Consider the following 22,248-nt stretch of genomic DNA (forward strand, 5'->3'; position numbering starts at 1 on the left):
ATATAATTTAATATAAATTTAAGGTATGATATAATACTTAAAAAAAAAATCAAACTGATCCTCAATTAAAAAACAAAACCTATTGGATTTAGATAAATTGAAATATATCAGATATAAGTTATTTTGTCATCTATACCTCTATTTATATTTTTTCTTAAAAATTTATTTATCGATTTTTTTATTACAAAATTTATCTAATTAAAAAAAAAGAAACCAAAAGGCAAAAAAAGTGACTAAAGGAAGAAAATAAATAAGCCAAAATCCGTTGGATATGGGTTATTTTGTCACTCATATTGCACGCATACACATTCATTGGTTTTTTTTTTCAAAAATTTGATCTAATTAAAAAAATAAAGGATGAAAAATAAAAAGAAAATACAAAAAGAAAAAATATTAATGCACGACATGAACAATAATGAGCTTTCTTTTAAAATTAATATCTTGTATTTATATCTTTTGCTTTTATTTTAATTTACTTTTCCTTTTTTCTCTTTTTATATTTAATAAATATTTTTTATTTTTAAATTCTTTTTGTGCAAGATCAATTTGATATTAGTGATTAAAAAATTTATTTTCTAATATCCTTTTTAACCTAAAATTGAAAAAAGGAAAAGGCAAAGAAAAGAAAAAAATCAAATACAAATGCAAAATCGACACCTTCATTAATTTTTTTCTTACAAAATTATCTAGTTACAAAAGAAAAAAATGAAACAAAAAAAGAGAAAAAGATATGTTATTCAATAATATCAAATTAGTTCACACAAAAATATAAAAAAATTTATTAAATATATATAAAAAAAAACTGGCATGTGACATCCTCGTTTGGGGGCCACTTAAACAAATTTAAAGTATACAAATATTTATTAAATAAAAAAAGAAAAATAAAAACTAAATAGAAAAAAGAAAGAGAAAAGGAAAAACAAAAAAGAAAAAATCATGGGATAACATATGGCACATTGGGTTTGGGGCCCACACAAAAATTTAAAATTTAAAATATTTATTAAGTATAAAAAGAAAAACTAAATAAAAAAAGAAATGAAAAGATAAAATGAAAGAAAAAAAAAATCAAGGGGTGGCAAATGGCATCCCTTTCAAAAGTCCTACATTTGTAAAATTTATATTATAGATAGATTTTTTTTTCCTGAGACATAATTTACAAAAAATTAAATTATAAAAATATATTTAAAAGAAAATTTTCAAATATATTTGATTCCTATACTGTTTCTTATTGTTTTAGGGGAAATAAGTTATTTGAAACAATTTTTTAATTAAAAAAATAGATCTGCTTTTTTAAAATCTGGATTTCTTTTTTTATTTGAGTTTGTGATTTTCTTGTTTCCTTTTTCGTGATTTTTTTTTATCAAAAGTCAAACAAATTAAAAAAAAAAAAAAAAGCTTGGGCCTTTCTCAACTTGTATTTCAGTTGCCTAACCTTACCTCTATCTATTGTTATTGATCTTGTATTATTGAATATTTCTAATTCACTTTGAAATCAAAAGATAAATCCTTTAATTATTTAATATTTTAAGGTAATGATTGATGCATAAAATAATTGATAGGATAAGATAATAATTATATTATATTTGATTTATATCTAAAATAAGCAATAAGATTAAAAAGAGAACTAATGATCATTTTGGATAGAATGATTTGATCATTTTAAAATGAAAAAGATTATTTTTAATCAATGAGATTATATTTATATATCTTATTATATTTTTAAAAATTAAATTAATATTTTTTGAAAAGATAATATTAATAATTTAAATTATATAAAATTTAAAAAATAATAATTTTGATCAATAAATAAATTATTTTATCGTAATTTTTACATTTATCAAACATAAGATAAAATAATATTATTTAATCTAATTTTATTTATAATATTATTTTATTTTTCCTATTATAATTTCATATATCAAACACAATATAAAAGTAACAATTATATATCCATCCAATTCTAATATATTTCTTACTCATAGAGCAAATTCAAATTTCATCTTTTTCAAAAAATTAAAAAATATTAAAGAAAGAAGTTGCAAAACAAGATATTAATTTATTTAATGAAAGTTATAGAAAAATGAAAAAAATAAAAAAGCAACTAGCATATTATTTTTCAGTGCCACGAGATTAGCTTATATGGGAAATAGCTTTATTAATTAATGGTTTGCTCATCACCAGACTACATGGGAAGAGGGCACAGTTGCTTGCTTCATATCTTTTGAATCCACCTTCTTTTTAATAGCAGGCAGGAATAACCTTTATCATCAGGCATTTGTTTGAACGACGGCATGCAGGTAGTTATACATCCACAATGACATGATCACCCCAACCTGACTGAATCTGAAAAATTTTAAATTACGCCCAATTAACACATACCCGTAATGATGGCTAATAAAATGACCGATAGATTAGAGATTCCATCGAAAGACATGTTTGCTAATGGTTATATTACATGTTCCACCATCCCTTTCTTCTCTTTGGACCAGCCAGAGCTTCATTCCACAATTTATTTATTTATTTATTTTTTGCAATTCACCAAATTCCCCTGAATAGGTCATTTGAACAGTTTCAAAGATCTTTCTCTATTACCAAGTCAAATTGCCAAGGTGTTGTCCACTGTCAGTTGTCATTCACCCCACCAAATCGCCTCCACAAATCCATTGGAATTATTGGGAACGAAGAAGCACAAGAAGACAAAAACAGATACGTATCCAAACATAATTGTACTACTTGCGTGTGACTAAAGATTTAATTTCTTATAATTTTGTCATATATTTTTTTAATATAATTAATTTTATCGTATTATTAATTAAATTTAAATATTAATTTTAATAAAATTAAATTAATATAAATATTTTAAAAAAAATTTCAATCTTAATTATAATAATATTTTTAATCATAATTATAATAATTATTATTATTATTTTTAATTTTATTACAATCAATCTTATCATTCAAGATAAAATTTTAGCAATATACAAATTTAAACTATATAAATAATAATCTCCCTGGAAATGTCCATTTTACCTTTTTAATTTTATTCTTACTTAAAATTTGTAAAAAAAAAAAAAAGTATTGTTCCTTCTGTATTAAACGATAAAAATACGTTTCTTTTGAATAATAAACTATTATAATCTCTCTTCTTCTTAAATAACAAATTACCCCCGTATAAATATCAAATTATTATAATGCCCTTTATATCTTAAATGATAAAAATACCCTTTTTATAAATAATGAAATATTATAATACTCTTATATCATAATTATAAAAATATCATTTATCAAATAATTGATTAAAATTACTATATTCCTCCTACTATATATTCCTTATCATAATTACAAAAGTATCTTAATGATTATTTCATAAAAAGTTGACGTGTATTATTTTATTTATATATTACTATAATATCATTTTTAATTTACGTATCAAATTTTAACATAATAATATAAAATTAATTATATATTAAATTATTGAAATATCTTTATTATCATTTCATAAAAATTTAATGTGTGAAATTTTATTTAAAAATTATTATAATACCCTTATTAAATTGTATATATTAAATTTTAACATAATATAAAATTAATTACGTACTAAATTATTAGTCCGTTGAGATTGTCAAAATGTTTTTATGGTTCTTTTATTAGGAGTTGATATGTGTCTTAAATGATTATACTATTATTTTATCATAATTATAAAAAAATCCCTTTTACCATAAATTAGTTAAAATTACAATAAAACCCCTCCTAGCATAATTTGACTAAATTACTATGACGCCCTTACTACTATAATTATAAAAATATCCCTCATATCATATATTTTTTAAAATTATTATAATACACTTTTTATCATAATTATAAAAATACTTTTAATATTATAATTGATCAAAGTTACCATAATACCCTATTACAATAATTATAAAAATGCATTTTTAATTGTTTCATGATTACATATTAAATTTTAACATCTATGCAATAATATGAAAGTAATTCCCTTGAAAAATGAACATAATACCATTCTAATTACTTGATAATTGAATAACATGTGTCCAAATTGATTATAATACTCCTCTTATAATCAACTAAAATTATTATAATATTTCTCTTACCATAATTATTAAAATACTCTTTTACCCTAATTAATCAAAATTATTATAATACTTCTTTAACCATAATTATGAAAATACTTTCTTACTATTATTAGTTAAAATTATTATAATACCATTTTTATCATAGTAAAATTATTGGTTTTTTTTAAAATTAAGTTAAATGGATGATGATATTTAGTGGCCTTTGAATTCATTAGTAAGTGGGTTTGAATTTGATAATTAATTAATATTGATAATAAGTAAATATTATATCAATAAATTTGATTGTCATGTATTAATGGTTTGGATTTAATCTATACAAGTTTTTTTTTATAATAGTTTATCTTATTTAAAAAAGAAGTCAACATCTGTCCAATTACATTTGAGTGATACAATTAGAGCATCAATTCTTTTTTTTCAAGAGATTATATTTTTAAAAAATAAAAAATAAAAAACCAATAAAATTTTAAAAAAATTAATATTTTAATTATTATTAAATTAAAAAATAAAAAAATAATATTTCATCGAAATAAAAAAATTTGCAACTCCGGCATAACCAAATTATTTTTCGAGTAGATATTATATGGTACGGTCCTCTTCATTTTAAATTCTAATTATAAAACAAAAGTTTCTTTTTTTTTTTTTACATATTTTACACAAGTATATCATTAACACCGTTACCATAAATTAGAATTCACTAAAAAAAAGTTTTAATAAGAATATATTCATTTCGTTTTAAATTATTTTGGGTGTTTTTTATTTTCACGAAATTAAATAAAATTAATTTTAATGTATTTAATATTAAATTTTAATTTTTTATAAAAACTAAAATTTTATAGTTTTTAATATTAAAAAAATAAAAAATAATTTTAAAATATAAAAACTAAAGAATTTTAAATGTTAAAATAAGATATATAATTTTGAAATATAGAAAAAATGAAAAATAAAATGAAGGGAGCAACCGTTTTCGCATAAAAAATATACAGTCAACTCAACTTATTTAGTAAAAGTTTATGCGAGCTACTCACAACAACGTCAAAGCAAAAGATAGTAAGACGAAGCATCATTGTAAGCCACTTGGCAGCCTCTTTTACTAGCCCAAGATCAAGATTATGGGTGTAATCGAATCGAATCGAGTTGATATAGTAAAAAATTTGAGTTCAAATTTGAGTTTGACTCTCAATTCGAAGCTCGATACTCGATTCGAACTTGATCGAATTTTATTTTTCTAGCTCGAGCTTGATTCGTGATTGAAATCGAGCTACTCGAACTCGTTCGATTAAACTCGATTAATATGTTAAAATAAGCTCGATTCTTATATTCGACAAAAATTCGATTATTTATGTTCGAGTTCGAACTCGAATTCGATATATTTTATTAATTAAAATAATAAAAAAAATTTAAATATAAAAGCTTGATTAGACTCGCGAGCGATTCAAGCCGAGTATAAAAAATACTCAAACTCGGTTCGATCGATAAGTCGAGCTGCTCGAGTTCAAACTCAAGCTCGACTCGATAATAATCGAACCGAATTCAAATTTTATTCGAATCGAATCCGAATAACTTACGAATACTAATATATCATTTACACTCCTAATCAAGACTCAGATCCTGGCCTCCGAAATGCTGGTTTTATAAGCAGAGATCTTAAGCCGCGGGAACATGCAACCACAGAAAATTTCTAAAGAATAATTCAATGAAACAAGAACAGTTTAACAAGGGAAAAGAGGGAGAAATAAAACAGTGTACCTATCAAAGAGAATAGGTTTCAGTCTATTTCTTCCATATGTTTTCAACAATATGCCAGCATCAGGCGTAGACTTCTTTCCTGCATGGAAAGCTCTCTCACCCACAACATAAAACTAGAACAAAGTGGATGAATGATCGACATATTCCTGCACTCCCAAGTCATTTCTTATTTTAGAGCCAAGATTGCCGACCAAGAAGTAGATCGTCACATCTACTGACTATGGAAAATGGCTTTGATGTAGCACCATAGTGGCTAGGGACAGGTCTCCCATGGTCATGGATGAGAAATTAGTACCTTAATCTTTTTTTTTTTTTTGCTCTCTTTTGGATAAGCAATTTAGTACCTTAAACAGCAATTGGCTTCATGACATGATATAAGACAAGCATGAACAAATAAAAGATCATAGTCTAATAAGCACAAGAAGCGGCACACAAAATGCAAAGAACTAGTATTAAGACTGAAGTTAAGAAACTTGTTTCATACTGCGAGAAGAAAGATTTAACAATATAAAATATGTAAACATGACTTCCTTCATCTGAACGGCTTAAAAATGTTAGTGGATGCTCACCTGAACAACAGCAGGTAGTGGAATATTCAAATCCTTGAAGTCTTCAACTCTAAAGACAATTGCCTATTAATGACAAAGATTTAGCTTTTCTGATGAAGAAAAGTTTGGTAGAGGAAAAGTTGATGGAAGACATGACAATTATGGTTTGTTTACATTGAATCACAATATCCCAAATATCATTTTACAAATGCTGTCAAGCAAAGTTAGTAGTCGACAAATAATTTCATTTCCTTTGTGGATGGAAGGACATTAGACAAATTTGGCATCTCCTTATTGTAATATTATATCAGTGATAATGCAAGTCTACAACACTGACCACTAATCATTCATTCATATAAAGATAATTTAAAACGTTTTAGAAATATTGTCATCTAAGTTGGGTAATAGGAGTTACCAAAATGGAAAACATTGGGCTGTTTAGTTTTAGAAAATTTTTTCCATTTCCCATTCCAAATTCAACTCCAAATGTAGTTAAAAAATGGGAACATCATTTGTAATATTTTCCTATTTTATAGATAGTAGGAAAACAATGGTTTTTAAATCTAGTTATCATCCTTATTTAATTGATTATCTATAATGTAAAATGGAGATGGAGAAAATGGAAACCATTTTCGAAAACTTAACTGGCACTAAATGTTCTCAACCAAATAAAGAAAAACATCATTTTACCAAGCTTGTTTTTTGTTTTTTGGCCAATACCAAGCTTTTTGAAGATATGGTCTTAAATAAACACAGTGGGATAATCAGAACCATGCTGCCAACCCCACATTGTGATAAAAGGCTTTGTTTGTTGTTGTAATGAAATAATTGACTATGTAATCTGTATTTTAAAGACTAAAGCAACTTAGCATCTTGTCTTTCCCCTAATGAGTTGCTTTCAGAGAATTACCGACATCTCTAGTAGCAGAACATACAGATAAAGGCATATACCAGCAATGTTTCCTAATTGCTTTAGAACAAATGAAAGAAAAGCTTATTCATCATCATGATCTTATATCTACATTTCCAATTTAGAGAAGACAACACTAAGACTAGAAAGGGGAAATAAAGTGAGAAATAGAGTAAGGCTTCCCCAAACAGATAACATTGTATCCAGACATGAAATGGCAAATAAGAAATTATATTAATTGGGAAATGATATTTTAATTAAAGCAACAAGAACTCAGGGATAAAAAGTAGTGTTTTGTAACCTATGTAAGAGAAAATGATTTACGGAAATCTAGGTTCCTTTTATTAGTTTTCTCCACAATAACATAATTCAAACCCGTGGTATCAAAAGGGATCTGTAGTTTAAGTATACAATTACCATACTGTGAGTATCAGCTACACCACATGCAACTTGAGGTTTTCACTATACTTGGAAAAGACAGTTTTGCATCATGTAGTCTATGCAACAAATCAGGTTCATCAAAATTGTTAACCTGCATATTTGAGCACCATGTGTACAAGAGAACCATTAAACTCGGGGAAAAACATTGAAAAAGCTAAATCGGTATTCAATTGAAAACAGAAGTTCTATTTTTTTTTAGCTGGGTGGGGGTTGGTTTTGGTGGGTGTTGTAAAAGGCATACGCACATTGCACATTTATAGGTAGACATTCCTAAGAAATAAAGTTTATCCATGAACTCCATTATTTGGCAAATGAAAAGGTTAGGAAAAAATTACCATAATTCAGCAACAAAGCTGAAATAAACCAAATAAAATCTAATTACCAGCCTATTAAATTGATAAAAATTCTCAAGAGAAACTTCGAACGTTTCTAAGATTGTTGTCATAGAGGTGGTTCCACAAACTGGCCTAAACATCTATTCAAATGTGTGCATGCGCACACAACACAACATTACCTAAACAAACAAGTATTCATTAGGGGAAACATAATATGCTCTAATTATAATAACTGCCTTAAGATCGTTGGAACAAACCCAAAAACAAATGCACCCAACTCAAGGCAAGCCTATGAACAAAATGAATTACATAGATCTCATTTCATTCGAAGCCTTAACAAAGTATTGAAATAAAGCATCTTCTGGAACTCTAGGACATTTTGGCTAGAAAAAGTAACCAAGTTGCATTCCACCAAAATCAGTCTACCAAAATCAAGAAGAAACTCCCAAATTAATGTAACTTATACATCCCCAGTCCGTTTTCCTTGTTGTAAAACATTCAGGCAAGTTAGACTATGAAAAACCTCGGTAAGGAAGTACATGCAAGAGACTCCTATTATGACAAACTTCACCATGCAAATAATTGAAAATAAGTACTAGCATCTGACATAGAGGCTTCATATTCTTTAGCATATACATTTTAATCGATGAGTAACATTTTCAGCAAATTAACAATTTAGAAAAAGTTTCATAAACCAAAATCAAGTAGTTTTCCACATCCTTGTGAAACAAGTTTATAATATATACCATTCAAGCAAAAGACTTTGAGACATGAGGGGCCTTCATGGTGCAGCATCCTTCTGCATTGAGATCCTCCAGCCCAAGTAAAATTTGTTGGAACTTTAACCGATCAAATACAGGATAAACGCTATCGAGTGGATCAACTTCAAAGCAATGATTGTGGTTTTCAATATACCTGTACAAGCATCAGCACTGGTTAGAAAGCAGCTCCATGAGTATCACATCAAACTAAAATAATTCATGGACTAGGAAATAAATTAACCTTTTTTTTTTTTTTAAATAACTATACAAGTTTAAGATGATAGTACTGTTCTTTGCCACCATAAATGCCAGCTAATCAGACATGCGACCGTCAAAAGATAAGAAAGCCTAGAAGCCTATAATTCTTATGGTCTCATATGAGTTCATAGATGCATACACAAGAGACATACAATAACAACAACAAAAACAATAATAATAATAACGATAATAACAATAATAAATTCAATCTTATATCTTATAAATCTAGGGTCGACCGTATGAAAATTAAATAAAAAAAATCATATTAGATCGTAGTTTTAAATTTTTTTATTTTATTTATTTCTATAAAAAATAATTTTTTTCATTTACTTATTTAACTCTTATATAATTTTTTATTATTTACATCCATGCAAGGATTTAAATTACAGTTGTGATCACATCTTTGATTGTGTTGAGTTTATTACGATTATGAATATAATAAATAAAATAGCGATAATCATGTTTATCTCGATCATGAATTTATTTTTAAATTTTGCACAACTCATCATAGATGAAGTAAATACTATGATTAATCATGAACACTCGTATTTTATATTATTAAAAATTTTTAAGATATTTTTAATTATGTTTTTTATGTGATAAGATCAATTATTTAACATTTTTTTTTAGTATTATAGCTTAATAGTCAATATACTCATTTAAAAATTATTCAATAAGATATCTATAAATTTTACAAACATGAATAATATAACTAAATAGAATTAAAAAATAGCATCGTATGTGAAATTAATTGAAAAAATATAATAGATGAAAAATTTATTTTATCAATTAACAAATTAAATCAATAGTTAGTAACTTAACTTTAATTAAATAAAAAAAAACAATTAAAAATAAAATTAACAAAATTTTAATGTAAAATTAATTATTTTTAAATAATACTTATACATATAAAATACTTATATAAATAAATTTACTAATTATCATCTTTCATTCTCTCTCAATTTCAATTTAAATAAAAAGTTTCTCAAATTCTTATTCTTCACCTAACTTTTACTTTCAAATTTTTATCTAAACAATAAAATAAAAAAACTCATTTTATTATTTTAAACACCGTCACGTGACCCAATATCTTTTGTGTCTTATCTACCTACTTCATTCCTCATGCCTCTTTGTTTCTTATCCATTTTCTTTGCATCTCTTTCAATTCTCTCATCTCATGATACATAGCAAACCACTTCATGTTACTCCCGTACCTTTTGGTTCAATTCTATCTTCAAATCTTGTCTCATCTCTATCAAGATTGAAATAAAGAAAGAACACATACCATTGGTATAGTTGAAACAGGTTACAGAATTTTTAAAAGAGCAACAAATTGTGAGAAAAGAAGGTACTTTAAGTGAATATCTTGTTATTTCCTTAGATTAATTCATTCTTTTATTTGTAAATTGAAACATAAAGTTGTTGGTGATTGATTGTTGTGATTTGGGGTCAATTTTTTTCTTTCTTTTTGGACTTTATAGCAGCTATAGCTATTCATTTTTGTATTTATTTTCTGTTGTGCCACTATTTGTGGTTGCAAAAGACTGTTATGTGTGTGAATCGATTCTCACACCTTAATAGTAGTAGATAACGATTTTCAGTGGGTGCTATTATCTCAAAATAGTGACCGCTATTTTTAAATCCATAGGTTTATTTTTCTTACTTTTTGTACAAATAGGTCTACGATTCATCTGTCCAAACCATTTCAAACGACCCTTTCATCTTTTTCTCAATTCAAACTGCCCTAATTTTTTTCCAATCTTTTCAATTTTGATTTAGTCTTTTTCAGTTTTATCAGACATCTATCTAAGCATCTTCAACTATGCTCATTTTCTTTTTATGTTGTTTTTTAACAATCCAATGCTCAGTCCCATATAACAATACAAGTTTTACAGTTATTTTATGCAATTTTACCTTTAAGGCAGGTTATGATCACACAATATACTCAATGCATTTTGCCACCTTATCCATCATATTTGAATCTTATGATTTACATCTCTTTAGATCTCAACATCACTCTAAATAATCGATCCAAGATATCGAAAACGATTACTTTTTGATACTAACTTATTATTTAACTTAAATGTATTAACACTCACTTTTCTATAATTATTAAACTTATATTTCATATATTCAATTTGAGATATACTCAATTTAAACTCTAGAGTTTAATTATTAAACTTACATAAGACACACACATGGATGAAAAAGAATTACCTTTGTAGTTCTTTCATTCCTGTTGTGTAAGCAATTTTATAGGAAGAATCTGAGAGCTCTTTAATTCAATGGACACATTTTCATAATTTGCTTTATGGAGAATCACACCAGCCTCTTCCAACTGTGTTGATATAGGAAGTTCAAACATCAAGGGCAAAAAAATTAGTCTGTTTGGTGTTGGACACATTGGAAAGGCACCCCACTAAAAAATTCATGTCGAACATGAGCTTTACTTAGTCAATGTAAACCATAACAAGAACCAAGGAAAATAAATCATAACTTGTTCAGTCAGCTTCCAACGAAGTTGAAAGGAGCGAAAAAAAATCATAATCTTTAAGTTAATCCTTAGTTTTAGTACCATTGTTTTTTTCCCGAGAAAACAGAATAAATTCATTTAATATCAAAGGGATGACCGTGGCAAAATCTTTCTCATGAGAAGGCTTCACAAAGTAACCAACTGTCACAGCATCGTTGCTTATTGCCTTAGGAAAATGAGGAAGATGTCAGGAAAGGCTGTTCTCTTTTGAGGAAACTAAGGAATGCTTATAAGTAAATTGATTTTGGGGGCAAATATTTACTCGAATTTGTGATTTTTGAGAGACACCGATGTTTATTATCTTTTATTCTACTCAAGTTTTATATGTTCTTCATGATTATCGTTATGACCTTTTTAAGTTTTGACGTGGTTGGCGAATACATTGATCCAAGGATTTGGCAGTGCATTAAGATTTTGCAAACGCATACAAGAGGAGATGCATAGAAAAGAGTCATCAGAAGGTGACCTTTTTATTTAAGTGGCAAATAATCAAAGGCGGATCTTCTAATTTGTCCGCATAAATCCTGTTTGATTTGTGGAGTGCACTGGTAACGACAGCATCTGAGGTGGAAGCGGAAACCAGTTTCAGGAAGCAGCATGAATTTGGGTCAAAAAGGAAGATCATCCGTCTTCGATGTGAGAGACATTGATATGCTCTAGTTGGTTTCTAGAAAAGTTGGTGTATACATATATTTATAGCAAAAGCTGAGGTAGCTTTCTTGATGATTGTAATTTATATGGGAATCAAAAAGATTAAACAGGGCTCGCCGAGGGCACTTGAGAAAAATGTACAAGTTATTTTGGGAGAGGCGTCGTGGTTAGCAAGGAGATACAAAATGGTGCCTGGGATATGAGCCCGAGCTTGGTCAATCTTACGTGGAGCAGTGTCCAGAGAAGATGCAGTCAATGGAAGGCGTTCAAAAGAGTGTAGCTCAGTCATGATAGAGATTGACATATGAAAAGCAAATGAATAAATAAATATATTCTATAATTCCGATGATGATGATGATGATAATAATGATGTTAAGCACAAAGTGATAATTCATCATATTAAGAAAAAATTTACTACTCTTATTAATAGCAGACAATCAGAAATCATGAAAGAAAAATTGAAGTTCATAAGCCGATAAAGAAAAAAGTAGGAAAAGAAGCAATATCGTCGTCTTTTATCCTACTTGAGTGTTCAGCTGAAAGAGGCAACCCGTAGGAAATAGCCTGCTGTAGCAAAGGAGAGTGGTGGAGAATGGGGATAAAATAAAAAAAAAAAAAGAACAGACAAAGTAAAATAAAAAAAAGGATGCTAGTAGCATTTATCTATCCTTTTTTACCGTATGGATGTTGGAAAATCGGAGCTTGCGGAGGAGGAAGAGGATTGAGTTGCTCTTGTTTGGCTGTCTGATTCCATATTGAAGCAGCTCGTGGGAGACTATCACTCCCCTCGTAGCTCCACCCACCACCCATTAGCTTTAGAATTAAACTTATAATTAAAATAGTTAATTAAGATTCGTACCAAAGAACAGTACTTCCACCAAGTCACCTCGGCCCTCAAGATCTTCTTCACCACTTAACCATGTCCATACTCCATAAGGATATGATATCTCAACTTTTTATTTTAGATTCGTCAGTTTTTTTGCTAAATTTGTTTAGAAATCAACTTTACAAATACTATTTCTTTCCCATTTCTTTTTAAAGAAATAGAGAAAAAAAAGTATTTGCATGGAGTATGCTCTTCATTTGTTGTTGTTGTTGTTTTCTTTTTCATACGTGTTTTCATAAGAAGATTGAAGTAAGAGTTGCATACTTGATTTCTCGAGGTAAAAATTACAAAAAGGAAAAATGACCAAATTGAAAAATTAATTGAATGAATTCAATTAATTTTTTTATTAAACAAATAATAAAATATATTAAGTTAAATTATGTTTTAAATTTTAAATATTTTATATTTAAAATAAATTAAATAAAATCATCCAATAACAATATTTAAATACCTAAATATTAAATTAAAACTTTAATAACTTAAAATAACATAAAAAATTTCTTATATTTTATTATATTTTGATTAAAATTTTAATTAATTAAGTTTTCAAATCAAATTAATCGAACATACAAATTTTTCTAAAATAATTTTTGATAATCAATTAAAATTAATTCAATGATAGATTAATTCATTCAATAAATTCAACTAAAACCAAATTTTAAACATTCCTAAACATTAGTCTAGGAGTATTATTATCATTTCATTCCGGAAGACAAGCCAAAGGCAAGACCTTGACAGTTGTTTACTTGTTCTGACAATGAATGATGCGGATAAAAATCTTCTCCTAGTTACATTACCAACCGAAAAACAAATGATAAGCATTACTTGAAAATGAAGCCATTAGCCTTTTATTGATGTATGGAATAACAACAGCATATATTCCATTAGACAAATCACTGACACAGCTTTACGTTTTAAAAAGTCATTCACATGGGTCACACCCATTTCTTTGGAGCTATATCTAGCCAAGTGATACACAACCCTTCTCATCATCAGCTTCACAAACTACTAGTCCATCAGCCTCTCCATAACCAATTTGACAACAGCAGGAGCATCAACTGTGACCGCCACCTTCACCATTGGTTGATCAGACCACTCGGTAATTTCAGCAAACCTGGTCAAATGCATCACTCAGTAAGGAACACCACAGAGTCGGTACATCATCACATAACTTGAACAGTAGAAATCATCACAGAATTTGAACAGTACAACTCTACGTGTATGCATTATATCCTAATTATCTCCAATCCATGAAAACCACAAGCATACATTCTGGTAAGAACATAAATGCAAACAACAGGATTTGATATCGACTCATATATCGTCTGTCAGGGCCGCACCTATGATGCTGTAAAGGTTACTCTTCTTTCTCTGCACTGCAGTCAAGCACTGCTCAAATAGGCTTTCTTAAGTTACTCAAAGGAGTCAGTCTCCCTCATTTAAAATAATTGTTAACTGTTTTATTCTCCTCCATTAGCCACTGCAATTAAAGATTCCACTAACTCACTGTCCCAATTAGCATACTTTGACTTTAAATTTAGATAAAGATGCCTTCAACTTAGCCATCAAAATGCAACACAAATCAAACCAAACCAAATCATATCCGTCTCCTCTGGTTCCAATAATTAGACTGTTGCTCAAAAACGACAAAAAATCTAACCTCTTCTTCTTGTTGTATAATATTGTTAGTCCTCTTGTGATGCCAGTTGTTTGAACTCTCACAGCACCCTCCATGTGAGTGATAAGTGATGGATTAATCGCTGCAAGCATGGCTGTTGGATCATGAAGGTACACACCTGCAGAATGGTTGTACATAAATCAAAGGGTCATTGTTCTGCTAAAACCCCTGAATTGCATAAACATTTCCAACACACAAACCTTTTGTGCCGTATGCATCATGATGATAACTGAAGTATACCCCTAAAATCTTGCACAAGTACTGAGCAAATTTTCCCGTTGAACTAGCCAATTTGTCTTGGTCAGCATCTAAAATATGTCAAATTTGATCAAACCAGAAGCAAAATGAAAAGTAGAATAAAAAAATGGAAGGAAAAAGTTCCATAAAACTAGAAATAAAAGGTGCCCATACGGATCTATTAGTTAATAAAATGATCCTCTCTAACAAAATGTAGTCAAATAACAACAAATTGCCAAAACGAGTACCAGTCAAAACAACTTGATGAGTAACATTTATCCCCACGGCCAACACATCTGCACCACTAGTGAACACAATATCTGCAGCATCTGGGTCGCCAAAGATCTGGTCATTCAATTACGAGGTTGGAACAAGATGTGTAAGAGAGAGTGTTTGCAGTCGTGACACTAGCATACAAAAAGATTGATGTGTCAAAAGTTGGAATAAAAAGTTTATTTTCAGAGTTTTTCATTTTCCTGAACGCCACCTTCAACTGTTGAAATCATATGCATACCTAACATCTAATGAAGTCAAAGTTATATTGGTTAGAAAGAACTCGAAAAGGCTAATAAGTGCATATTATTCTTCCCACAGATGCTACCATCTGCAAGTTGAAAGGTTTAGAACTTAAAATTTACTTTCCATAAACTTTAGTCTGATAAATTGAATTATTGGAGAGAGAAAAATAGATGCCAAAGCAATGAGAAAGTTACATTGGCCTCTGCTGCTGGATTCACATTGCCATTTACTGCAAAAGCACCACCAAGAAGAACAATTTGCCCGATGTTTTTAGCAAATGATGGATCTAGTTCAATAGCCTGCTCAAAATAGAATCTACTATGGAATATTATGGATGTCATTTACAAAGAAAAGCATGCCACAATTATAGCAAATGATCAAGAATCAGACCAGTGCAATATTTGTTAGGGGACCCAATGCCACCACAGTGACCTTCCCAGGATAAAGGTTTGCTTGCTCAACAAGAAAAGCGGAAGCTGACATGTCGATAGGCTTTCCCTTTGGTGGAGGGAAATTTTGGTTCCCAAGTCCATCCGCACCATGGACAAAATCAGCAATACGGAGTTTTGTACCTTTCTAGTTGTAAAGCTATTCATCAGTTCAAATAGAATAATACTACCACACATTGCAGAAGTAATTGAAACATAGCTAATATAAGTACAGCAAAAGAGGAATGGCATCCAGCAAGTCAATTCAAAGAGGATTTATAAAAAATACCACATCCATTTGTATGGAAACTAACCTTTAAATTCAGAAAAGCTTTATTCCCTATGTGCATAGAGCTAAAGAAACAACACAGTAACTGGAGAAAACCCCAGCCATGAATTTAATTGATATTACCCCTTTTGAACAAATATATTTTGAAACTTGATTTTCTTTATCAATATTTGTTTAAGAGAATTTAAATCCTGAAGATGATGATTTAGTTTTAATTTGTTGAAGGAATAAGTTTAACAAATTGTTAGTACATGCAACTATGATATTGGCTCTATCAAGACTTCCGTCATCTAATTTAAAGTAGTCAAGAAGTGTTAAATTGGATAAGTACATTCAGACACACAGAAAGAACATCAGGGCATGGACTATTTTTATCTCTGCTAAACACTTGCAATGCAAAGAGAAGAAAAGTTCTACAAAATATAAATGTGAATAAAAATGTTTCAATGTTCATGCTTTCCTTATCCTAGCTTGCAGGTTACTCAAACAAAGAGAAGGTCAATGATGATGAATTAACAACTAAAATATTAATCGACCATGAAAATTAGGGGATTGCAAGGTATGAAAGGTGAATAAATAAAAGACAGAAATTTGGAGAGGCATTAAGGAATAAGAGCACATACAGTGATAGTAACATGGGATCCTTCCGCCACAGGGATATCAGTCCTGCCTGCAACCTCTAACTAGTAGACAAGCACTCAAGCAGAGTAATCCTCATCAAATCAATGCCAACTAATTTTGGAAGAAAGAAAAATCAAAGTAAAAAGAATGATAGGATACCAAATGCAAGGCGTTTCTAGTGGCCAAAGTGGTGTAGACATTGCCGTAAATAGTAGTAAGGCCGATGACCTCCACTTCTGGAGACCTGAGTGCCAGAAATATTGCCATGGCATCATCTGCATGTATCCGCTCAAATCACAAAAGTGAAGATCGTCATAAAGCAATCCCAGCAACATTTTAAATAACAATAAAGAAAGGATATACTAAAACAGTAGAAGCAGATCCAGAGATACTATTCAGAAAATCTAAAGATATACCAGAAAAGATCATTTAATTTGTAAGAGTTCTAATTCTAAACAAGACTGATAGGACATGGTTACCAATGCCGGGATCAGTGTCTATGATGATCTTCTTTGCTTCTGTTGCTGCCATTGGCTTCTGTAGTTCAACTCCCGAATTGATGTTTGCTGCAAAAAGATTTTAAGCAAATTATTAAACATCTCAGAGAAAAGTTTATAACTTTCTTTTATTTTCTGGAGTCTGCCTAGAAAAACTAAAGGGGAAAAAAGAAGAAGAAAACAAAGAAACCATGAGCATCAAAATCAAAATATTTTGCTTCACTAAAAAGCTTTTTGTTTTTGAAAAAAGAAAAATCTTCGATTACTCCAAGTAATCGAAAAATGAATGTACAAAATCACACCAAGAAATCAATTTTTTCCGAAAATTTCAAAAGAAAATAAAGAGTTGAAAAACATAAGCAGAGAGGCATTTTAATGAAAAACTGGAATTACATTCGACGAGGTTGAAGCAAGACTGCAATTGGCCTCAATTATGAAAAAGAAAAATAAGGGAAAGCGGTAAAGGAGTGACAAGTTGCAGGAATCGCAATTACATTATAAATATTGACAGCAGAATTCCTAGATTAAGATTTTTAATCAAACTGAAATTACTAACTTAATTAAAAAAAAAGGAAAATTGAGAGAAAGAAAGAGAGAACAAACTTCAGAAGCATAAGAAAACAGTGACGCTCGAGAGAGAGGGATGAAAGTGTAGGCAATTTCAGAAATTAATTCCATACCCAGTTGAGTTCAGGGCTCAGAAAAGAACTAAACGAGTGGCAATTTAAGAAATTAAGTACAAAAGTGGGGGGCCAATTGTAGGCAAGTCTAACTCCCGTTTCAGCCTCACCTCCGTTGGTTTTCAAATCAAATCATCAGAAGATAGATCTCAGTTCTCAGACAAGCGCAAGTCTTTTCTTCTCCTTTGTAGAAGTTTTCCTTTTGCCTTTCACTCTTTCTTTTTGGCCAGACGCTATACTTTGGACAAGTTTGTCCCTAGTTCTTACACCTCTCACTTCTTACTTCTTACTTCTTACTTCTTACGTACACGAAAGTTATATTGTTGTCAAAATGAGCAGATCCTCCTCCTTATCATCGAAGACCCATAAGCATAAGAAATGGTCTGAGTCTGAGGTTCCCAAGACGAGGGAGTTGAGGAAAAGGAATGAGAAGTTCGGGTCTAGAAGAGCAATCCAACTTGTCAAATATACCATCACTAGCAGCAACACCCATCTTTCCTCCTCTTCTTCTTCTTTTGGTTCCATTGAAGCACCAAGGTTCTTTCTTTCTCACTCTTCTTCTTCTTCTCTGAATCGCAATGTTCCCGCAATCACAACAGCCCATTTCATCTCCAAAATCTCCAAATCCGCCCCTATTTCACGCCTCCCTCACTCTAAACCCTTCCGATTCATCAAAGAAAATTCTTCGTCCAAACCCATTTCCCACAAACTAAACAGAATTAAGAAATCTCAGTCTTCGAAAAAACCCAATTCGGAAACTCCTGCTTCTTTGGATTCAAATAATACCGCTCCTGTAAATGAGTCGCTTTCTGCGTCTCAAGACCTTTTGCAGCTGCATAAGGAGGAGCTCCAATGCACTCCTGTGGCTGTGAGCAAGATTGCAACTTGTTCCGCTTTGGATTGTCTAGTTGCTGTTATTGGTAATCATAAGAATAGGTTTATCGATGATGACAAATCAAACACTAACTCTAGTAACACTATAACCCCACCCATTCAGGCTTCATTTTCTCCAGAGATCCAATCTACCATACCCACAGCAACCACTCCTGCTTGTTAATGGTGCTGTTCATCTCATTTCTGGGGTTACTGACAGGAGAAAATGTAGGGCTAGAGGTGTTCTGGTAGCTTTATCAGGACCAACTGATAATGATATGTCAAGTTATAATTTTAATTCTAACCATGTTGACTGTGACGAGAATTACACTACAGGACTCGTTAACAGGTCCTGTGTTTTCATGCTTCCTTCACCTGCATCGGCTTCACTGCATCGGCTTTTGTCTCCATGTCATGTGGATGAGAAGGAAAATTCTGCTCCTTTGAACAGCTTGCTCGTACATAAAACAATTCCTTCTCCTTCCTCGCCTTTATCTGATGATGGCTTTTCTTTCGATTTGTGTAACTTGAGCAATAACAGAAGTGATGCTACTAATAGCAGCACTGGGAAGAGCCAAAGCAACACAAATAATATGCTGATTTCCACTCAACTCCCTCAGTTTCAAGTACGAATGGAGTCTTTACGTGATTATGCTCTTGTTTCATCTTCTCCAAATGCCACACCTTATTCCAGAGCTGTTCCCTTGAAAGAAGAGGCAAAACATTCCTACAATATTGATGGAGGAAACGCTTCATTCTCTGCAGATATATTAGGGAGTGGAAATGTTATGCAAACCCCAAATTCTGACTCTAGCTTGCAAAGACGTGTTGGGCTTTCACTTTCAAGTGCAAAGGATCACAGGAGACATCACTTTCATTCTGAGCTACATTCTGGCTGGAGATCTTTGGACAGCAAGCATGTCCCCCAAAAGCCAAGTAGCAATATGGGATACAACCAGTCCTAGTTTTCAGTTCGATGGTTTGACTACACCTTCCAATTCCATGGATCTTTCTCCGTTTCAGAAATTTTTGGATGATAAGTTAGTGGACCTCGAATTCTACTTTAAAGAATGGGTCACAATCACAGATGAGAATATCCTGGAGGGAAGGATTAGTAAGTCGGCTTTTTGAGATGGATGAGTTTGATAGCTGCAGATGTCTATCAGATGAAGAGGAAGACTTAAATATCAATAGCAGTGACCCATTCAGATCCAGCCAATATCTTGAGATTAATGTTGATGTAGGGAATGTTCCAACTTTAACTAATGCTTATGGGTCTACTGAATTTTTAGATGGTGAAAGCAAAGAAAAGCTTCATTCTCCGGTGCAATGTTCATATGCAGAGTTCATTAGCACTGATGGAGGTGATTTGGCTCGTTCAGAGGATTCAGATTGGAATCTTTGCTGTAAGAACAATTTGTTTGAAGTATAGTTCATGATCGAATTCCTTAATTCCGCTTGAGTCTGCCAAACCTTTGGCAGAAGGTGGTTTACTTGGCAGTGATTGAACCAGGCAAGGGCAACTCTTGTATTTTATGTGTTTGTTAGTTTTCTTTCAATTTCCCCTGTTTAATATTCTTCATTTAGGAAACTTTACTCTTCACTATGGTATATGGAACTCGACAAACTTTTATATGTTGGTACTTATAGTGAATGCTTTATGCCTCTGACTTAATCTTGTTAGTTTAGTTACTTATTTGAGGGGAATGTGGCAGTCACTATTGAATCCAGACTTTTCTACTTGATGAAAACATGAAAGATGCCTAAGGTTATGGTGTTACTGATTCTATGACCAGAGCTAATATGGAAACTGCACAACTTACTCAAACTGCTGCCAAATTATATGCAATCTAGAAGAAGCTACAATGGAGTAGCAGGCATATTCTATCGTTTCATGATGATGGATAAGATACAAAAATTCGTAAAAAGTTCAGAAGTACAAAAGAGAAATGGACTAGGCACACAAATTGTTGACTAAGGAAGAATGGGCAAAACATATTGGAGGACACCGATTGGAGGTCACTGGTGCGGTTGCGAGAGCTGATCCAGTCGGTAGTTAGCATATGGTATTTTAAAATTCAGGGTAAACAATCTAAAAGTTTTACAACTAACTAATAGTACAATTTTGATTATGGAAAATAATTATCTAACTAATATAATTGTCTTTCACGATCCTTCGATGGAAGTGATATGAAATTAGTTAAAAGGATCCAACATATTTTAACCAAAATTTGAACCCTACATGCATAACCTTGTTTAGTATTGCGTTTGGGTTTCAAAACCCAACTTTTGAACTCAAAACCATGATATTATTTGTGTTAAAAGAATTTTTTTACGGTTAAAAGCCAACTGCAAAATTTAATTAGTAGGTGCAGTCGTTGTTTGGAATTTATGGTTTGAAAACAAAAGAATCAAATGCTCTTTCAAACTTATTTTTTTCTTTCTAACATTACGTTCTTTTTAAATATTTTAATTTTTCACAAAAATTTTTTACGGTAATGTCAAATATTTAAAAATCTTAAACCATAGTTGTTCACAGCAATTTTTCACTGCACTTTTCAAATGCCTTTATTTTAAATAAAAAATTTTCCAACCCTAACGACAAAGTTAATCTAAGCAAAAGTGATTCGAAAACTAATAGTAGTACTACATTTTTTAACCAAAAGTTGAACCTTACATCATGCATTACTATATTAAAGGATCCAACAATTAAAAAAAAGAGGGTATTGAAATTGAAGTGATAGCAATTACCAATGAGGAAACATGTGCAGGTGCCATTTAATACCGAATAGATGGTGCTGCATCTGCAAAGAGTTTTAACAATTACTAATACGTGGCAAATTGATGAATTATGAATACTATACGTGCACGAGAGGAAAGAGGTTATTCTTGTAATGAATCTATGATGAGAGAAAGAATTCAGCAGCTGTTAAAATTCTATTTTCTTATTAGTCCATTGTAAATAGTTGTTAGTTATGGAAATGCGTGGCATATAGTTTTAAATTAGATAGAGAATGTAATGATGGTATTTATAATGGAAATGAATATTTTCTAAATCCTCTCTTTCCTAGTTAATTTCTGATCTTTTCTCATTATTTTCTACTGGTTGCAATTCGTTTAAACATCCGTTATTCCTTCCATTCCCAATCTGTTACATATTTTGGTATCAGAGATAGCAAAATCTAATCAATCTGGGTAAGAATCATAAATTTACTGTCATGGCTGAAGGAACCAGACTGAACACCATACATGAGCAAATCCAA

At 30.5% G+C, this 22,248-nt stretch overlaps 1 protein-coding gene and 2 pseudogenes across 3 annotated transcripts; 1 reads left to right on the forward strand and 2 right to left on the reverse strand.

Moving 5' to 3' along the window:
• Nucleotides 1–2,153: 2,153 nt before the first annotated feature.
• On the reverse strand, nt 2,154–13,086 carry LOC111311156 (inositol 1,3,4-trisphosphate 5/6-kinase 4-like; annotated as a pseudogene).
• A 902-nt stretch (nt 13,087–13,988) lies between these two features.
• URH2 (uridine-ribohydrolase 2) lies at nt 13,989–18,369 on the reverse strand. Of its 3 annotated transcripts, none has more exons than XM_022912148.2 (10): nt 18,223–18,369; nt 17,415–17,501; nt 17,095–17,210; nt 16,938–16,997; nt 15,988–16,173; nt 15,792–15,896; nt 15,327–15,423; nt 15,042–15,149; nt 14,824–14,959; nt 13,989–14,277 (listed from the first exon to the last, which is right to left on the reverse strand). In XM_022912148.2, exons 2-10 carry the CDS (start codon nt 17,464–17,466, stop codon nt 14,172–14,174), a joined length of 966 nt encoding a protein of 321 aa, XP_022767883.2. In that variant the 5' UTR covers nt 17,467–17,501; nt 18,223–18,369; the 3' UTR covers nt 13,989–14,171. The 3 variants fall into 3 exon arrangements, with proteins under 3 accessions (XP_022767883.2, XP_022767882.2, XP_022767884.2); XM_022912147.2 differs by having other exon boundaries at nt 18,113–18,364; XM_022912149.2 differs by lacking the exon at nt 18,223–18,369 and adding an exon at nt 18,036–18,160.
• An 18-nt stretch (nt 18,370–18,387) lies between these two features.
• LOC111310674 (uncharacterized) lies at nt 18,388–20,655 on the forward strand (annotated as a pseudogene).
• The last annotated feature ends 1,593 nt before the right edge of the window (nt 20,656–22,248 follow it).

The sequence above is a fragment of the Durio zibethinus genome, chromosome 1, assembly GCF_047325235.1.
Source record: "Durio zibethinus cultivar Kanyao isolate XHJ-2024 chromosome 1, ASM4732523v1, whole genome shotgun sequence".
Taxonomy (NCBI): domain Eukaryota; kingdom Viridiplantae; phylum Streptophyta; class Magnoliopsida; order Malvales; family Malvaceae; genus Durio; species Durio zibethinus.